The sequence below is a fragment of the Mastacembelus armatus genome, chromosome 7 (assembly GCF_900324485.2).
Source record: "Mastacembelus armatus chromosome 7, fMasArm1.2, whole genome shotgun sequence".
NCBI lineage: Eukaryota > Metazoa > Chordata > Actinopteri > Synbranchiformes > Mastacembelidae > Mastacembelus > Mastacembelus armatus.
Window position 1 is genome coordinate 8,230,124 of NC_046639.1, and position 14,836 is coordinate 8,244,959.

General features: G+C 38.9%; 1 protein-coding gene across 3 annotated transcripts; it reads right to left on the reverse strand.

The window, feature by feature from the left end:
* Positions 1-6,527: 6,527 nt before the first annotated feature.
* On the reverse strand, positions 6,528-14,674 carry klhl12 (kelch-like family member 12). Of its 3 annotated transcripts, none has more exons than XM_026333386.1 (12): positions 14,372-14,674; positions 13,003-13,229; positions 12,659-12,812; positions 12,214-12,431; positions 11,265-11,414; positions 11,026-11,140; positions 10,830-10,936; positions 10,547-10,742; positions 10,287-10,445; positions 9,746-9,844; positions 9,473-9,659; positions 6,528-7,545 (listed from the first exon to the last, which is right to left on the reverse strand). In XM_026333386.1, the coding sequence occupies exons 2-12, from the start codon at positions 13,183-13,185 to the stop codon at positions 7,419-7,421; spliced, it is 1,695 nt and encodes a 564-aa protein (XP_026189171.1). In that variant the 5' UTR covers positions 13,186-13,229; positions 14,372-14,674; the 3' UTR covers positions 6,528-7,418. The 3 variants fall into 3 exon arrangements, with proteins under 3 accessions (XP_026189171.1, XP_026189172.1, XP_026189170.1); XM_026333387.1 differs by having other exon boundaries at positions 14,365-14,674; XM_026333385.2 differs by lacking the exon at positions 14,372-14,674 and adding an exon at positions 14,154-14,350.
* Between the last annotated feature and the right edge of the window lie 162 nt (positions 14,675-14,836).

Sequence of the window (14,836 nt, forward strand, 5' to 3'; positions counted from 1 at the left end):
ACCTCCACAGACATCTACAGCCAGGAGTCCGGCTGAGTTGACATCAGGGGGCAGAAGACAGAGAGACACACTGAGAAGTGAAGCAAGTTCTGTTGTTTGAAATGTAGGAAGCACGCGCGCACACGCTCGCGCGCGCCCACACACATTTGTATGGTCATACATAACTATATTACGTGAACACTTAAATAACACACATATATTTGTTCAGAACTAAATGACATAATCCATGTAGGGCTTTGTTCAAGATCACATTTAAAATCAAAGTGAAACCAAAGTTTCAGAGTTTGTGGATGGTGTCCTGGGTAATCTCCTCCCAAACCTATTAGGACATCAGTGAGCTCCTGGACAGTCTGTGGGGGTCCTTGGTGGCATCAGATGCACCAAGACATAATATCCCATAGGTGCTCAGTTGGATTTAGGTCAGTTGAAGATGAGGACCAGTCAGTGGCACCAGTGCCTTCATCATCCAGGAACTGCCTACACTCTCTCTGCCTAAGTGAGGCTGGATATTGTCCTTCACCAGGAGGACCCCAGGGCCCACTGAACCAGGGTAAGGTCTGAAAGTCACGCGGAGGATTTCATCCTGGTACCTCACAGCAGTCTGAGTACTGTTGACTGTGACATGGAGGCCTGTGCCTCCCCACACCATCACTGACCCACCACCAAACTAGTCATGCTGGATGATGTCACAGGCAGTAAAGTGTTCATCACAGCATCTTCACTCTTTCACACCTGTCACATGTGCTCAGTGTGAACCAGCTCTCATCTGTGAAGAGAACAGGGCACCAGTGGCGGACCTGCCAATTCTGGTCTTCTCTGGTAAATGCCAGTCGAGCTGCACAGTGCTGGTTGTAAGTAGAGGACATCAGGCCCTCATGCAACAATGATAGAGTCTGTTTCTGACACAGTCATACACACCAGTAGCTGGAGGTTATTTTGTAGGGCTCTCTCTGTCCTCCTCTTGTTCCTCTAGGCCCAAAGGAGCAGATACTGGTCCTGCTGCTGTGCTGTTGTTGCCCTTCTATATCCCCGTCCAGCTCTCTTGCTGTAATGGACAGTCTTGCATTGTCTCCTCCCTGCTCTTGAGACCATGCAGTTTGACAGAGAAAACCTTTTCATCTGTACAAAATTACTGGGCTGGGATTAGTGTATCCACATTTTTATTTTTTATCCGCTCAGTTTTCTCACATATGAACTGTAATATGACATAGATCACAGAAACTTTTGTAAGAACTGGACTTTATGCTTTTCTAATTTTACAAATAAATTCCTCAAAAAAATATAATTTTGAATTGATGACATAATTCAAAAAGTTCTCTAGACAGACTAATGCACTGTTTGGGGTCTCAGAGACTCCAGCTGTATATAATTAATTGTATGTAATTATGGTTAAAGGGAAACATAAGTAAAATACTGACATATTATGCCATTCTGTTCATTTGTTTGTCTATAAATGACTGTTTAAACACAGTCCATATAACATGCAGGACCTTGTGCCCCTCATATTAAATGATTTCCTTATAGAATGTAATAACAAAGATGGCCATTTTGTCATCTTTGTTAAGTGTAAGCCCAGTTCCTGGCAAATAAAGGTACAGGTCACCACTGAAGTCATTTTCTACATTTTGGAACAATGGGGTGTATGGGACCCCGAACAATGAGATACATTCAACTAAATCTAAGGGTTCAGTCTGTGTTTTGTAAGCTTTCATGCCATGCCTGTATGTACATCTTCTGTTATTTTTGAAAGATTTGCTCAGAGGCACACAGGAAATGCAACAAGAGAGAAGGGGGTTGATGTGCAACAAAGATAACTGGCTGAATTTGTAATGGGGCCGTGGTGTTTGCTTGGTGTTGTTAGACCACAAGACCACTGTCTCTAACAGTTTTAACAAAGGAAATGCCAAGATGACATTTATTTCACAGCACAAGTCAATTACATGTGTGGTTTGTCTTCTTAATCTAAAGCTGACATGAGTGAAATAAGGTATCGAGAAAGATCAACGTGGTTAACCCTAGTTTAGAAGAAACAAGTTATTAACCGAGTACATGATAAAATCATTGGTGTGCAGCCATCACAGCCCAGAGGTTGAGTATTCATGGTGGGCATTTTCGGAATCAGGGCTCATTTGACTCAACTTGTAATCCTGTTTCAGACAGGCCAGGTCCTCTCCCTCCTCCATGCCTTCCCCTACATACCAGTGGACAAATGCCTGTTTAACCTGCACGAAGTTGAATTCACGGTGAAGATGAGACCAGGCCTTTGCTATGGCAGCGGTGTTGCTCAGCATACGCACAGCCCTCTGGTCTTTATGACATCAACCTAGTACAGCATGCAGCAAGCCATGTACTTGCTCTGGTGAGGGTCACATTTAACCATCTGCTCGGTTAGATTTGTGATTCCAGACACAATCAGCTGCTCATTACAAGTCTTTTCAGCAGAGTTGATGGGCAAGTAGGTAACTAGAGCTAAGCAGATGCACAGAAATTGAACCTGGTTGGTCTGGACCCTAGTCAGAGTTGGTAGAAACCAACATCAGAGCTAAAAGTGTTCATATTGGACTTAAATTCACCAGGTGGCCAGAAACCATTGGTGTAATTATCACTGCTTCAACCAGTGCAATGTACTTCAAGGCTGTCAGAGGTCTATGTGGCCCACGCCACTCCAGTAGATCAGTGTTGATAAAACTGACACTTCAGCCACTGTCAGTGGTGCGTAAATCAAAGTCTGGTTTGCAGGATATGAATTCAGTGGTGAGCCTCTCCATGGTCACATTGCAGCTGTCTGCTTTGCATTCAAATATGCTACTGCTTTAAATTAAGGATAGTATTGCTCCAAAACTGCTGGATGTCTAAATGACAGAGATGGGAACTTAGGTTTGGGACTTGGACTTAGACTTAAAATTAGACTCACCTAATAACTTAGTTTGCGTGCGGGGGGAAGACTATGAGGACAATGGAGAGCAAACAAATTCCACACAGAAAGTCCCCAGTTGGCCAGCAGGTTGAAACCCAGATCCTTACTGTGCCACTGCCTACTGTGCCAACCAAAATATCTCAATTCAGTTATTGTTACTGACCAACTTCTGTACACACTCTCTGACTCCAACAATTATTTCCTTTCCAACAGTATAATGGACACGAGTGTAGCTGTTACTGTAGCTGCGTCCTTTCCAGAAATCAGCCATTCAGGGTCAAAGAGTTCTTTGTGCTTTCCACCCTTACTTCATCTAAAAGGAAAGTTTTGTGTTTTAACTGAGAACAATTACATATATTGCAAGTTTATTAATTTGCTTTCTAATAAAACAGACATACTCATGTTTACTTTCACATTATCTTTAACCATTTCAACTCTTTGGACTATATTTAAAACCTGTTGGTGGTTATGCTTAACAACAGACCTTATAAAAGGTAAAGGACTCACCACTGAGCCTGTTATCTAGAAAGCCTGTCAGCGTTCCCATCAGCACTTACCTGCATGACCCAAGTGGATGAAGCTGACAGGGACAGAGATACGAAGATAACAGTCATCAGATATACAGGGCTACTCACTAACCACAGTGGGCTCCAGGTCTACATACAGTATATTGCTCAAGGTCTTCACAAGTGTTCGGTTCTACAGGACAATCCGGGGATACGCCATCTGGACTGACACCATGCTCAAGGCAGAGAAGCTCCCAACAGACGTGTCTGTCTGGACACCTGCCTAGCCCACATGAATAGAGATGCAATCTCTCTGTGCAGAAAACACAGTAAATAATAGGCTCAGGGACTTTGTGGCATGTAAACACCTCTCCCTGTCCTTATTTCTAAAATTAATATTTAAAGATCTTGACACGTTATCAAATGCAGTTGCGAAATTAATTTCTGTACTAATTTGACCTATATTACATAGGGGAAATTCAGACAAAATTCACCATTAAATTTCAAGCCTAAACTAGAATAAAATCAGGTGTCAGTCTGTCAGTCAAACCATCCAAGAATAAAGACTCAGATGAGCGACGGCTAACCTGAGACACCTTAATCTTCTATATAAATTTGTGAATTTGAAAAAAACTGCACCAGTTGAAATTCTTTCTGGAAGGAATTTCAATCTCATGAATTCAGATGGTTTTCAAAATAAAATTTGTAACTGCAATGAATAAAACTGTATTGTAATTGTTACATTTCACAATTAGTTATTAGCTGTTTACAAGCCTAAAAATTTATATTACGGCCTTTCTTTGCTTCCACACATCAGTACAGCATGCAGTGTAAAAATGTTTGATGATAGCCCATATTGTTCATTATAACTTTACAGTACCTTTTTAATGAATGTAAAATCTTAAAAACAGGACAAGCTTGATACAGCTGTTACATTTTGAAAATGCCTCCAGCAGTTATATTTCAACATGTAGAGAAGCTCAACTTTTGTTTTCCTTGGATTTAGCACATACCCCACTTTGATTTTATGCTGTATAGTGACATTTGTAAAACATGGGTAGACGCAAGTTTAGAATATTTGTAATATACAACTATTAGAAAAACTATTAATGTGTGAAGTGCAGACTAGTGTGAATATGTTATATAAACCTTCAAACGATGAGCACGTTACCACAAAAAGCAGCATCTTCAAAATTTTGGGGTTTTTTTTTAGGTTGCAGGTCTACAATCAAAAATCAGTCTTTTCAAAAGACGAATTCAACTTTGCCTGGACAAAACTTCATTTCTAAAAACAACTGTGAAATCTTATCATGTTGCCTTGGATGATACAAACAATTAGTTTTGGTAAAGGATATTGAACTGTGAAATTCCTCTGCAGCACCCCAGGTTGGGTAACACGTCTCTGCCAACACAGCCGTGCTTTTTATACCTGCTGACAATCTCAGTGGTGTGTCTGCCCAATGGTGACAGTGTTTATTCAAGGATTCAGACGTGCGAGGTGGAGGGTGTAGAAAGACGGAGAAAGGGAGGGAATGAGGGATGAAGACTTTTCTCTGATAGATAGTCTCACTGAAGTCTTGTTTTAGTCTCCTGTTGACCTGTTTGCACTTCACTGTCAAGCATGCCAATTAAACAACACATTAGGAAAGAATATAGTCGCCTTTTACTCCTCCTTTTCGATCTGACTCATTTCAGTATTATTTCTAACTGTTCCATTAAATCCCACCTACACTTTATGTTTATCTTTTGTTCCAGCAAAAAGGGGTGCAAGCAGTACTCAGATCTAACAATGTAAAACTACTCCATATAGTGATGCATGTAGAACACAGGGTAGGACTTGTAAATAGTATTTTCAGCAACATGTATTTACTGCATCGAACTGAAAGTACTGCAGAAAAGGTGTATTTGTGATTGATATCATATACCATATCATTATACTGATTCATTCATTCATTGGACCTAAGGAACCATTTTACTGCTCAAAGCAAGTTTTAACTACCTTATGTAAAATCTGCCTGGTTTTGTCCAGGGGTTCTAATGTCCTGTTTCAGCTTTCTGTTAGTTGATAGTAGATCCACCAGAGACATTTCCTCTACACTTTACAGATGTTTTCATTTAAACATTTCACCCAAAGGCTCAAATGTGAATATGACAATGCTGCACAAGAAAAGTCAGGGAATCACAAAAGTCATTAGAATACACCCTCAGGAATGCATGAACAAAACTTCATGAGTGACAAAAGTAGTGGACCAACCAACATGGTTAATGTGCATTTATAGTTGGTAGCATCACTAAACATGATTGGAAAGGAAAACAGTATTCAAAGACCCAATACAGCTATAACAAAACGCGTCCTTTTATCAAAACAGACACTTTGTGCGAATGGATAGTAAAGATACCCAGGTTTGCTATCTCATGTTAAAATGGACACATTATTTGGTTGTACAGTGATAAAACAGATGCATCTAACCAGTTTGGTAAATGTCAAGTATCAACCTGCTTCATATGCTCACATATATTCTGTGGACATGCAGTGGTGGAATAAGTAGTAAGATCCTTTACCTAAATATAAATTCCAGTGTTAGTGTTACAAGTAAAAGTCTGCATTCAAAATTTTACTCAAGTACAAAAGTACTAGCAGCCAAATATATTTGAAAAACCTAAAGTAAAAATAGTCGATGGCACATCTCAACTTGATGTATTTTCTAATACAGGATTTTAAATTATTATTGTATTCAATGTTGCAGTTGGTAAAGGTGGATACATACTTAGATTTTTAAGTATTTGACATACTGCTGGGTAGCTTATACATTTCCTACTGAGGATCGATAGTTGTATGATTCTACTCTTTTGTCTTATAGATATGATTCAAAAAACTAAAAACTAAAGTTAAAAAAGTAGTAGATCGAAATTACAATATTTTCCTCTGAAATGTAGTGAAATCAAAGCATGAAGTAGCAGAAAATGGAAATACTCAAGTACAAATATCACAAACTCGTATTTAAGTTCAGTATTTGAGTAAATGTACTTTCCACCATTGTGAATATAACGTTTTCTTGCCACTGACTCAGCTTACAATGTGAATCAAAATGCTGTTATTTTTTTTCGCTGCGTCACTTAACAGGTATTTGGATGCAGCACAGAAAAACATGTCAGTTCTCAGTGTGTTTATTCACTTCCCAGGCAACAGTGACATTAGGACTGTAGGTGTCCTACATGTACATGTCCAAATGTGTAAGATGAGGGGAAAAATAAGACAAATCACATGCACCTTGTTGGGATTTTCAGTCAACTGGTACAATTCAGTAAACTTCTAAAACAATATCTGTCTCTAAATATATATTCTGAGAGCAACAGAAAGCAATAAACCTTTTGTAATAAAGTGATTTGAATCTAAAAGCACTGCTTACAGGAAGAATTAGAAAAAGGGGCTGTATTATTGACCCCCTTAATAACCTTGCAAATGCCAAATGAGTTTCACTAAATAATAAGCCAATGTAGTGTAACTATCATCCAAGTCAAACAGGAGGCAACATGAATGTTCACTGTTTGATGTAGGCCAAAGTCATAAGGCATATAGCAGCAACTGGAGGTTAGATGTGCTCCATCTTTCTATGTTTTCTTGTGATAAGTAGAAATATATTGCACTTTGAAGACAAACTGAAAAAATAATCTCACTGGTAATGACAGCAACAAGTACCACTGAAGAGAGTCATGCAGGTGGTGATGGGATCCTTGGAACCCTCTTTTGAGGTGAAGTCTATCACGGCAAAGCTGAATCTCTGTTGCACAGTCCAAGTGGTGAAGGGTTAATCCAGTAGCAGCCCAAACAGGTGCCCTTTTATCTTATTACTATTATTTTTTAGAATACCTGTTTGCATACCGGTGAACAATACCTCTACCTTTGTGGCTCTGTTTTAGTGGCATTTTAGCAAAGTCTAGCTGCCTGTCCTCCTGTCTGCTTTTCCTCTAGTGGTTCTTCTTCTAGGCAAAGATCACTTTTCTCGTAGCACACAGACGCCCGCGTCACACCGCTGTGTCGCCATTGAAGTAACAACTTCCCAGGAGTCGATAACTGGGTCGTAACATTCGATACTGCTGAGAAGTGAGTTCCCATCATAGCTACAGAGACATACAGGACAAACAGAGAGGGACAACAATCAGCACTGATCCAAACTGTGAAGTTGAACAGGGTTACATTACTACACTGTGGATTACCGGCAGCAGCCTTTTGCAGTCTCAACACAATTTTAATCAAAAATGTATTTAAATAAGAAGCTGGAGCTAGGTTGTGTGTGGCTCTACTACAAACCATCTTTGTGCTTTTGTAACTTGGAGACCTAAAATGTGACTTAACCAGATGAAGGCAAGCGACTACACAGAAAAACTGTAGTAACTGCCAGTTATGTGCCACAAATAAATGATAACTTACATAAATTATGCAAATTGAACACAATCTTAACAGACACCTTACCCAACATAGACTTCAGAATTCCTTTGGAGATTGTCTCTGTCATTTGACTTTTAAACGCCACTAACTCTATATTTGAGGCCTGGTATTTAATATACCTAAACCTAAACTAAAGAGAAAAACTAAGGAAAGATGTTTTAAAAGATCTAAATCATTCTTTGAGAAATATTGAGAAGAATAAATAAAGTATACAGTAACTTTTTGTGATACACAAGCATCCAAAAAAAAAAAAAAAGTAGTTTATATACTTTACTGTTAGCTATCTAAATTAAATTTGGGCACTGATTACTTACTGCCTGTTTTATTTGGCGGTTTAGGACTTGTAGCACATTTACCCATTGATTGTCTCGCTGTTCCATGCTAATGATTATTTGTTACTAAAGACTTTGAGCTGAAATTGAAGTCTGGACTGAAAAGATCTGCATTTAATAAAAAGATAAGCAGTTGTGTTTGTGAGGACATGTTACTTCAGGTAAAATTAAATCCTATTTAGGGAGTCCAGTTATCATATTATCTTTCATCACAGCAACCATGAGGTAACACATCAGAAATGCACTATTCATGTTACAAAGTAAGCTACCAAGAAAATGTGACCTTGCATGTCTGTGAACAGCCAATACAGTGCCTGGCTGGATTACAATGCACTGATCTGCAGCAAAAATTGAGTCAGATTCTTTTTTTTTTTTTTCCAGACCACCCTCTTTACAGACCGGTCTTGTTCAAATGTGTGAAGGGACCGTATAGAGCTAATGCAGTGTGTGTCCACAGTGACTCGATTATATTTTACTGCGACCATTAAAATGTTTGTACACCAAATGACTGAAAATCTATGCATAATGTTAGCTTCAGTTGAGTACAAGTACTTTATTAATCCACAAGGGGAAATTAAATTGTTGCAGCAGTTATTCTAATTAAAAGTTATTAAATTTAATATTATTTATATTACATTAATTAATAGTAATTGATAAAGTAATTAATTTGTATCTGAATTTGTTAATTGTATCTGAATTAATTTAATATTAATTTGTCTGAATCTCTGAATTAAAAAAAAAATTAAAAATTGAGTTAAAACAGTAGACTGGGATTTCTTTTTTGAAATACAAACACTAACTGCCCATAGTGGTACAATGGCCTGTACATAGAGAGTTACTGAGTAGTGTAATGACTCATCTTCTCCATATTGGCCTTAAGCAGACCTTCTTGTGCCTAGACTACACATATAGAAAATCAGGATGATATTCCACAGAATGTATTTTTGCACAGTAAACATTCTGGATTTTGCCCTCCTTTTCTGACAGCCAGGGTGTATTCTATTTTGCATCTGTATCTGACACAACAGGCACTGGCAAAGTAAAAAAGAGTGACAATTCAGTGACAACGAGTTGGAGGACCAATGTAAATATGTAATATTTGTAGGATTGTCCTTCATTTAAATATCTGCCGGCCAAGATATAAAACTAAGAATGTGAATTTTTGATAATTGTGAGATTCTATACCCTGAAGCAGTGTAACAACAGGTTTACTCCTATCCTTAAAATCTACGGTCACAGAAAGACTTCAGGTCAATCTTTTTTTTACCCAGCGATAGCATAAAGACGTCCTCGGAGAACAGTTGCTCCTACGTAACATCGAGGGGTTGTCATACTGGCTACAGTGGTCCAATAATCTGTTCTGATGTTGTAGACTTCAACAGAGTCGAGGTGTGAAACACCATCAAAGCCTCCCACTACATAGATGTGGTCATTGAGTAAAGCCACACCAGCCCCTGAAAACAGCAAATAGAGTCCAGTAAACATAAACACACAGTGAGCTGTAAGATTTGGCTCAAATACCATCAGTTATATTACCCACCTGACCGCTTGGTGGCCATGGGTGTAACACTTGTCCAGTGGCCTGTGTGTGGGTCATAGCGCTCCACTGAATTCAGAATATTTAGACCATCATATCCACCTATAAGGGAAAATCAGGTAAAGGTCAATTGTTCGATGCAGAAAAAAAAACAAAAACAAACTATTGGCAGCAATTTTGACAACTGCTTTATCATCAAATCGTTTCTTATGAAAAAATGTGAAAACATTTCCTGTTTCCAGCTTCCTGCATGCTTGAAAAGTGTGTTGGTTTTTCAGTATTTTATATCAAATTAATTCATTTAAATTGAGAAAATATTGTTAGATTAACCGATCATGTAAATAACACACATGATTAAACTGGCAAATACAGAATGATAAAATTTTGCTAAAAAAGTAAAAAAGGGGTAGTTTTATATTTGAGTATTGAGCACAATTTAGAGATTACTAGATTAATACCAGCTCCTATTACACAGTATGCTGCATCTTTATTATAATCGCTCATGTCAAAGTTATCACAGAGATCTCATTATTTTTTACCATACCTAGACAATATATAAGTCCACTTGCTACCACCAGACCAGCTCCTTCTCTAGCCGTCTGCATATCTCCCAGCATGCTCCACTGATCAATATTTGGGTCATATCGCTCCATGCTGGTATGACGTCGGCTGCCATCGAAGCCGCCAGCAACGTAGATCATGTCTGTCAAAGGCCAAATAGGAAGGAACAAAATAGAAAAAGCTGTTTTGTTATTGTTTACCACCAATGAAAGTGCGATCCACTTAGCAAAGACACACTGTTACCTCCTAGTGTTGTGGCCCCTGCAAGGCCACGGCGCACATTCATAGTAGCGACGGTGTACCATACGCCGTCCTCGTCCGCTGTGTAGTCCAGGCACTCCACAGAGCTGAGCCTCGACCGACCGTCGTAGCCTCCAATCACATAAACCCGATCGTGGAGGGACACTGTGGCAACGTAACGTCTTTTCCTTGCAATGTTCTGTTTAAGACACACCTGTGTGTATTAGGCAAATTTACTGAGATTAAAACAAATCACAAAGCTGTCTTTCATGTATTTAATACTTACTGGAAGGAAGCTCCATTCTTGAGTTTTCGGATCGTATTTCTCAACTACGTCTATTGGTGATTGTTGGCTGCCAAACCCACCTATAACTAATAGTACTTCTTTGGCACCTGAAAAGACCCAAAAATCCCTTTTCTTATCAACAACAGTTTGACACAGAAGAGACAGCACCAAATTACTAACAAAACAGAATTTCCACCTAATCTGGCTTGTGTTCGTGGGCCCTGCATCTCGCTCCTCAGCTCCGGTCTTAAGTGAAATTTCTTGGCCTCATCAACAAGGTCTCGACATGGCAGGCTACACCGAATGAGGGGCTAAAACATGTCAAAACTTGCATAAATTAGGAGGGTAATTAGGATAGATACATCACGAGATAATTCTTCACTAGAAGCTGGGCATGTGATTACACAGCAGTCTGCAGCATGTCATCTGGCTCACCTCAGCATCAATGACATCTGTAATGTAGCGGGGGGTCAGCAGCGGCATTCGAACAAACTCAAGCATGTCTGGCAAATAGGGCTCCCGCTCTTTTCGGTTGTGTTTGACCCAGTTTAACACAGCTTCAAATACAGGCTCCTCTGAATCCACCTACAAACAGACAGCATATACAGTGAGAAGAAATACAGCTGCACTAAAGACAGTAAATCCACATTATAAATGAACAAATGATCAATCCCAGTAGAAGAAGTAGAATCATATTCATCAATAATTCAACCATTTCAATTAAACAATCTATATTATGTCATTTCTCTAATTGCCATCAAACAATATGTGAACTTAGAGAATACAGTCTGCTAAAGGTAAGACAAGGCAGAAATCAATCTAAAATCCTTACTTAAGAAAGATGATATGAAGGGAATAGTATTACTGAGGGCAAACTATGTAACTGTGATTTACATGTAAAGTCTAGTTTTGTTTGAAAAACAACAGAAAGGACAGGAAGAAAAATTTGAGACAATTGATATCTATAAATCGTTGCATAAAAATAACTATGTTTTGACAAAGCAAAGTATGCAGTTGGGAACAGGAATTTCCTGAGCACAAAGAAAAACTTAAATCAGATTTTCTGGGGAGGGGGGTTAACTGACAACAGATCACAACAGGCTGATACTTGCTTTTTTCTTTTCACACTCAGATGTTTGAAAGACAGTATAAGTCAAGTTCAATTCACACTATGAAAGTGAAGTCATTTCAGGAATCTTTACATATTTTTTAATTATCACAGTTATACTGCAGCTGTAAACACATATGTATTACAGAGTAGATATGTCATTATTGTTCTACACTATTATCAGGTGTTTCAAATAAAAATATAGTTATCATGCTCCACAGTACAACTTATATTATCACCAAAAGTAGAAAACATCAGGGGATCCACATTTCCTACCTGGATTTCATCACATTTTATAAGCTTTTCAACTTCTGTCTGACTGAGCAGCATGAACTCCTCATGCTGAACCACCTCTGAGAAATGCTTCTGGGAAAAGAGCTCGGCAGCCTGCATCAGGTCAAGGCAATTGTGAGTTTCGGCAAAGTCACGAATACCCAGACAGTTGGATGGATCAAGCTGACTCTCCAGAAAATCACAACATGCTCTTTTCACCCCTGGGAAAAACAGATACGTGTGAATGTACACACATGCATCATTCAAATCCAGCCAGATCCTGATAAATGTGATAAAATGTGATAAATGTTCAAATCAGTTGCTAACTTTGAATTTGGAAATGCCAAAGCTAAATGTTTTGTAAAGTGTTGGTGTGCCATGCCATGCCTACCCACATCACACTATCAGCTGGCTTAAATCAAGGTGCAGCAGGCACTCCTAAACGTACCTTTGAGCTGCAGCAAACATGCTGCAGGAAGCAGTTCTTGGACATTCTCCACTGTGACTAGCACAGTCTCTGTGTAGACAAAGTCCAACAGGATCTCCATAGTTGACGCAGTGAGCCCTTGAATGTCAACGAAAGACTTCCCTTTCTCTGCAAGCTTCAGAGCCACGAAAACAGAAGGAGGATATGGAGCCATATCATATCATATTCTTTGGTATTATCCTGCAGTTTAAATAAGCCTAACAAGACCAGATAGGCCAACAATATTTCATATGTACCATGTTTTGTGCATAAGAAGTTTTTTATGTTTCTCCTACATACTCAACAAATAAAAACCTTATCACTACCTCACTGGTGAACATGGCACAAAAGTAGTCACTGCAGGCAGCCAAGACAATTCGGTGAGCTGGAAAATCTGTGTTCTCCACCCTCAGAGTGATATCGCAAAGTGTGTTGCTCTTGCGAAGTGAGTTCATTGCATTGAGGATGGATTTGGCATGAGAATTGGTCATGATGTCTTTGGGAGCCATGGTGCCTTGAGAACCTCTCAAGGATCTTAAACTAGCCCAGGAATCTAAAATAAACAGAAAATATCTGTTAGGAACAGTATGTATATCACATTATCATCATTTAGGCAACACTTGCACACTGAGATTACCATAAGAACATTTAGTGATTGAGTGACTGAATATACACTGTATGTGCTGTATATATCACATGAGCAAACTGTGTGAGATTTCAACAGAAAACTTTTGCATAGTGACACAAACAAATACAAATTTTCTATTTCTTGTGTGATTATAAAACAAGAAGTAGATGAACATTAGAGCAACAAACCAGTTGATTCTTTTTATAATGAACTACTTAGCTGTTTGCTCTTTAAAACACTAGAAAAGAGTGAAAACGTAACAGTTTTCCAGAGGCCAAGGTGATATTGTCAAATATCTTTTAAAATGCTCTGAATAGTCCACAACCTACAGATATTCTGCACACTAGAATGTAAGAGAGGGAAGAATGGCAGAGCCTCTCACTAGAGAAGTTAAACCATTAAAATATTTGGTGTTTTCACTTAAAAACTAATAAATCATCTATCAAGTGTACTGCTTATTTTTCTGTTTGCTGGCTAATCATTCTAGGTCTACGGAGTATGTTTAAATTCTGTACTTTAGTACTGGTTAGAAGTAGTGGGACTTCATTACATATGATCTGACATGACATGATATGTTCACCAGATTTAGATTTACATATAACGCTAGCTACATATAAATACAAATGGTTGACTTTGGAATAAAATGATCCCTGAGTGTAGAAGTACTTAAATCACCCATGAAATAAAAATACTTCTTGCAGCTAAATCAACAGTTTAACAGACTGAAATGGTGCTTTAAGTGTAAGGTGGGGACTTCTTTGCGCATTTCATCGGAAATATTTTGCATGTAGTACTGTTACTTTTAATAAAGTATTTTAGTACTGCAGTAGCATTACTAATGCCACTTACCGTTAAAGGATTTGAATACTTTTTCCACCACTGGGAGGCAATAGCTATAGCTACACATTAGCTAGCAGCAGCCAACGACAGCTGGGGGCTAACGCCAACGCTAGACAACAACAACAACAACTAAGAAAACACAGCCACACAAAGTGAGCCCGGGACCAGAGGAAGACAACACATGAAGCGACACACACAGGGGGACTTGTCAAGGATTTACATAATACCTGTGGCTGCAGTACAGCTGATTCAAAACGTCTAGGCTAAGTTGCCCTGCTAGCTAACGTTTGTAGCTCCAAAGTCCCGTGTCCCAGTTCTTGCTTGTCAGCCCCAGTGTCTGGAGAAAGACCCTCAGCTAGGGCTAGTCCATGGTGAGCTGTGCTGAGCCTCACTGTGCGCAGTCTCACCGAGCACATGTGTCTGAAATTTCAAAAAAAAATATCACAGACCACATACGAGTTTTAAGCAGCTACTATTGATCGGGGGGACTAAACTGCAGCAGCAGCACAGGCTCCACAGATTGGACGTAAACAAACCGTTACGTCAGTGTACGTGCGCGTTCCCGAAGCCGGACGCTTTTCTGTGCCACAGTCGCACAATACCCTCATCCTATTATCATTAACAAAACCAATAACAATAATAATTAAAATAATAATAATTGATTCATTCATGAATGTATTGTCGACATTAAT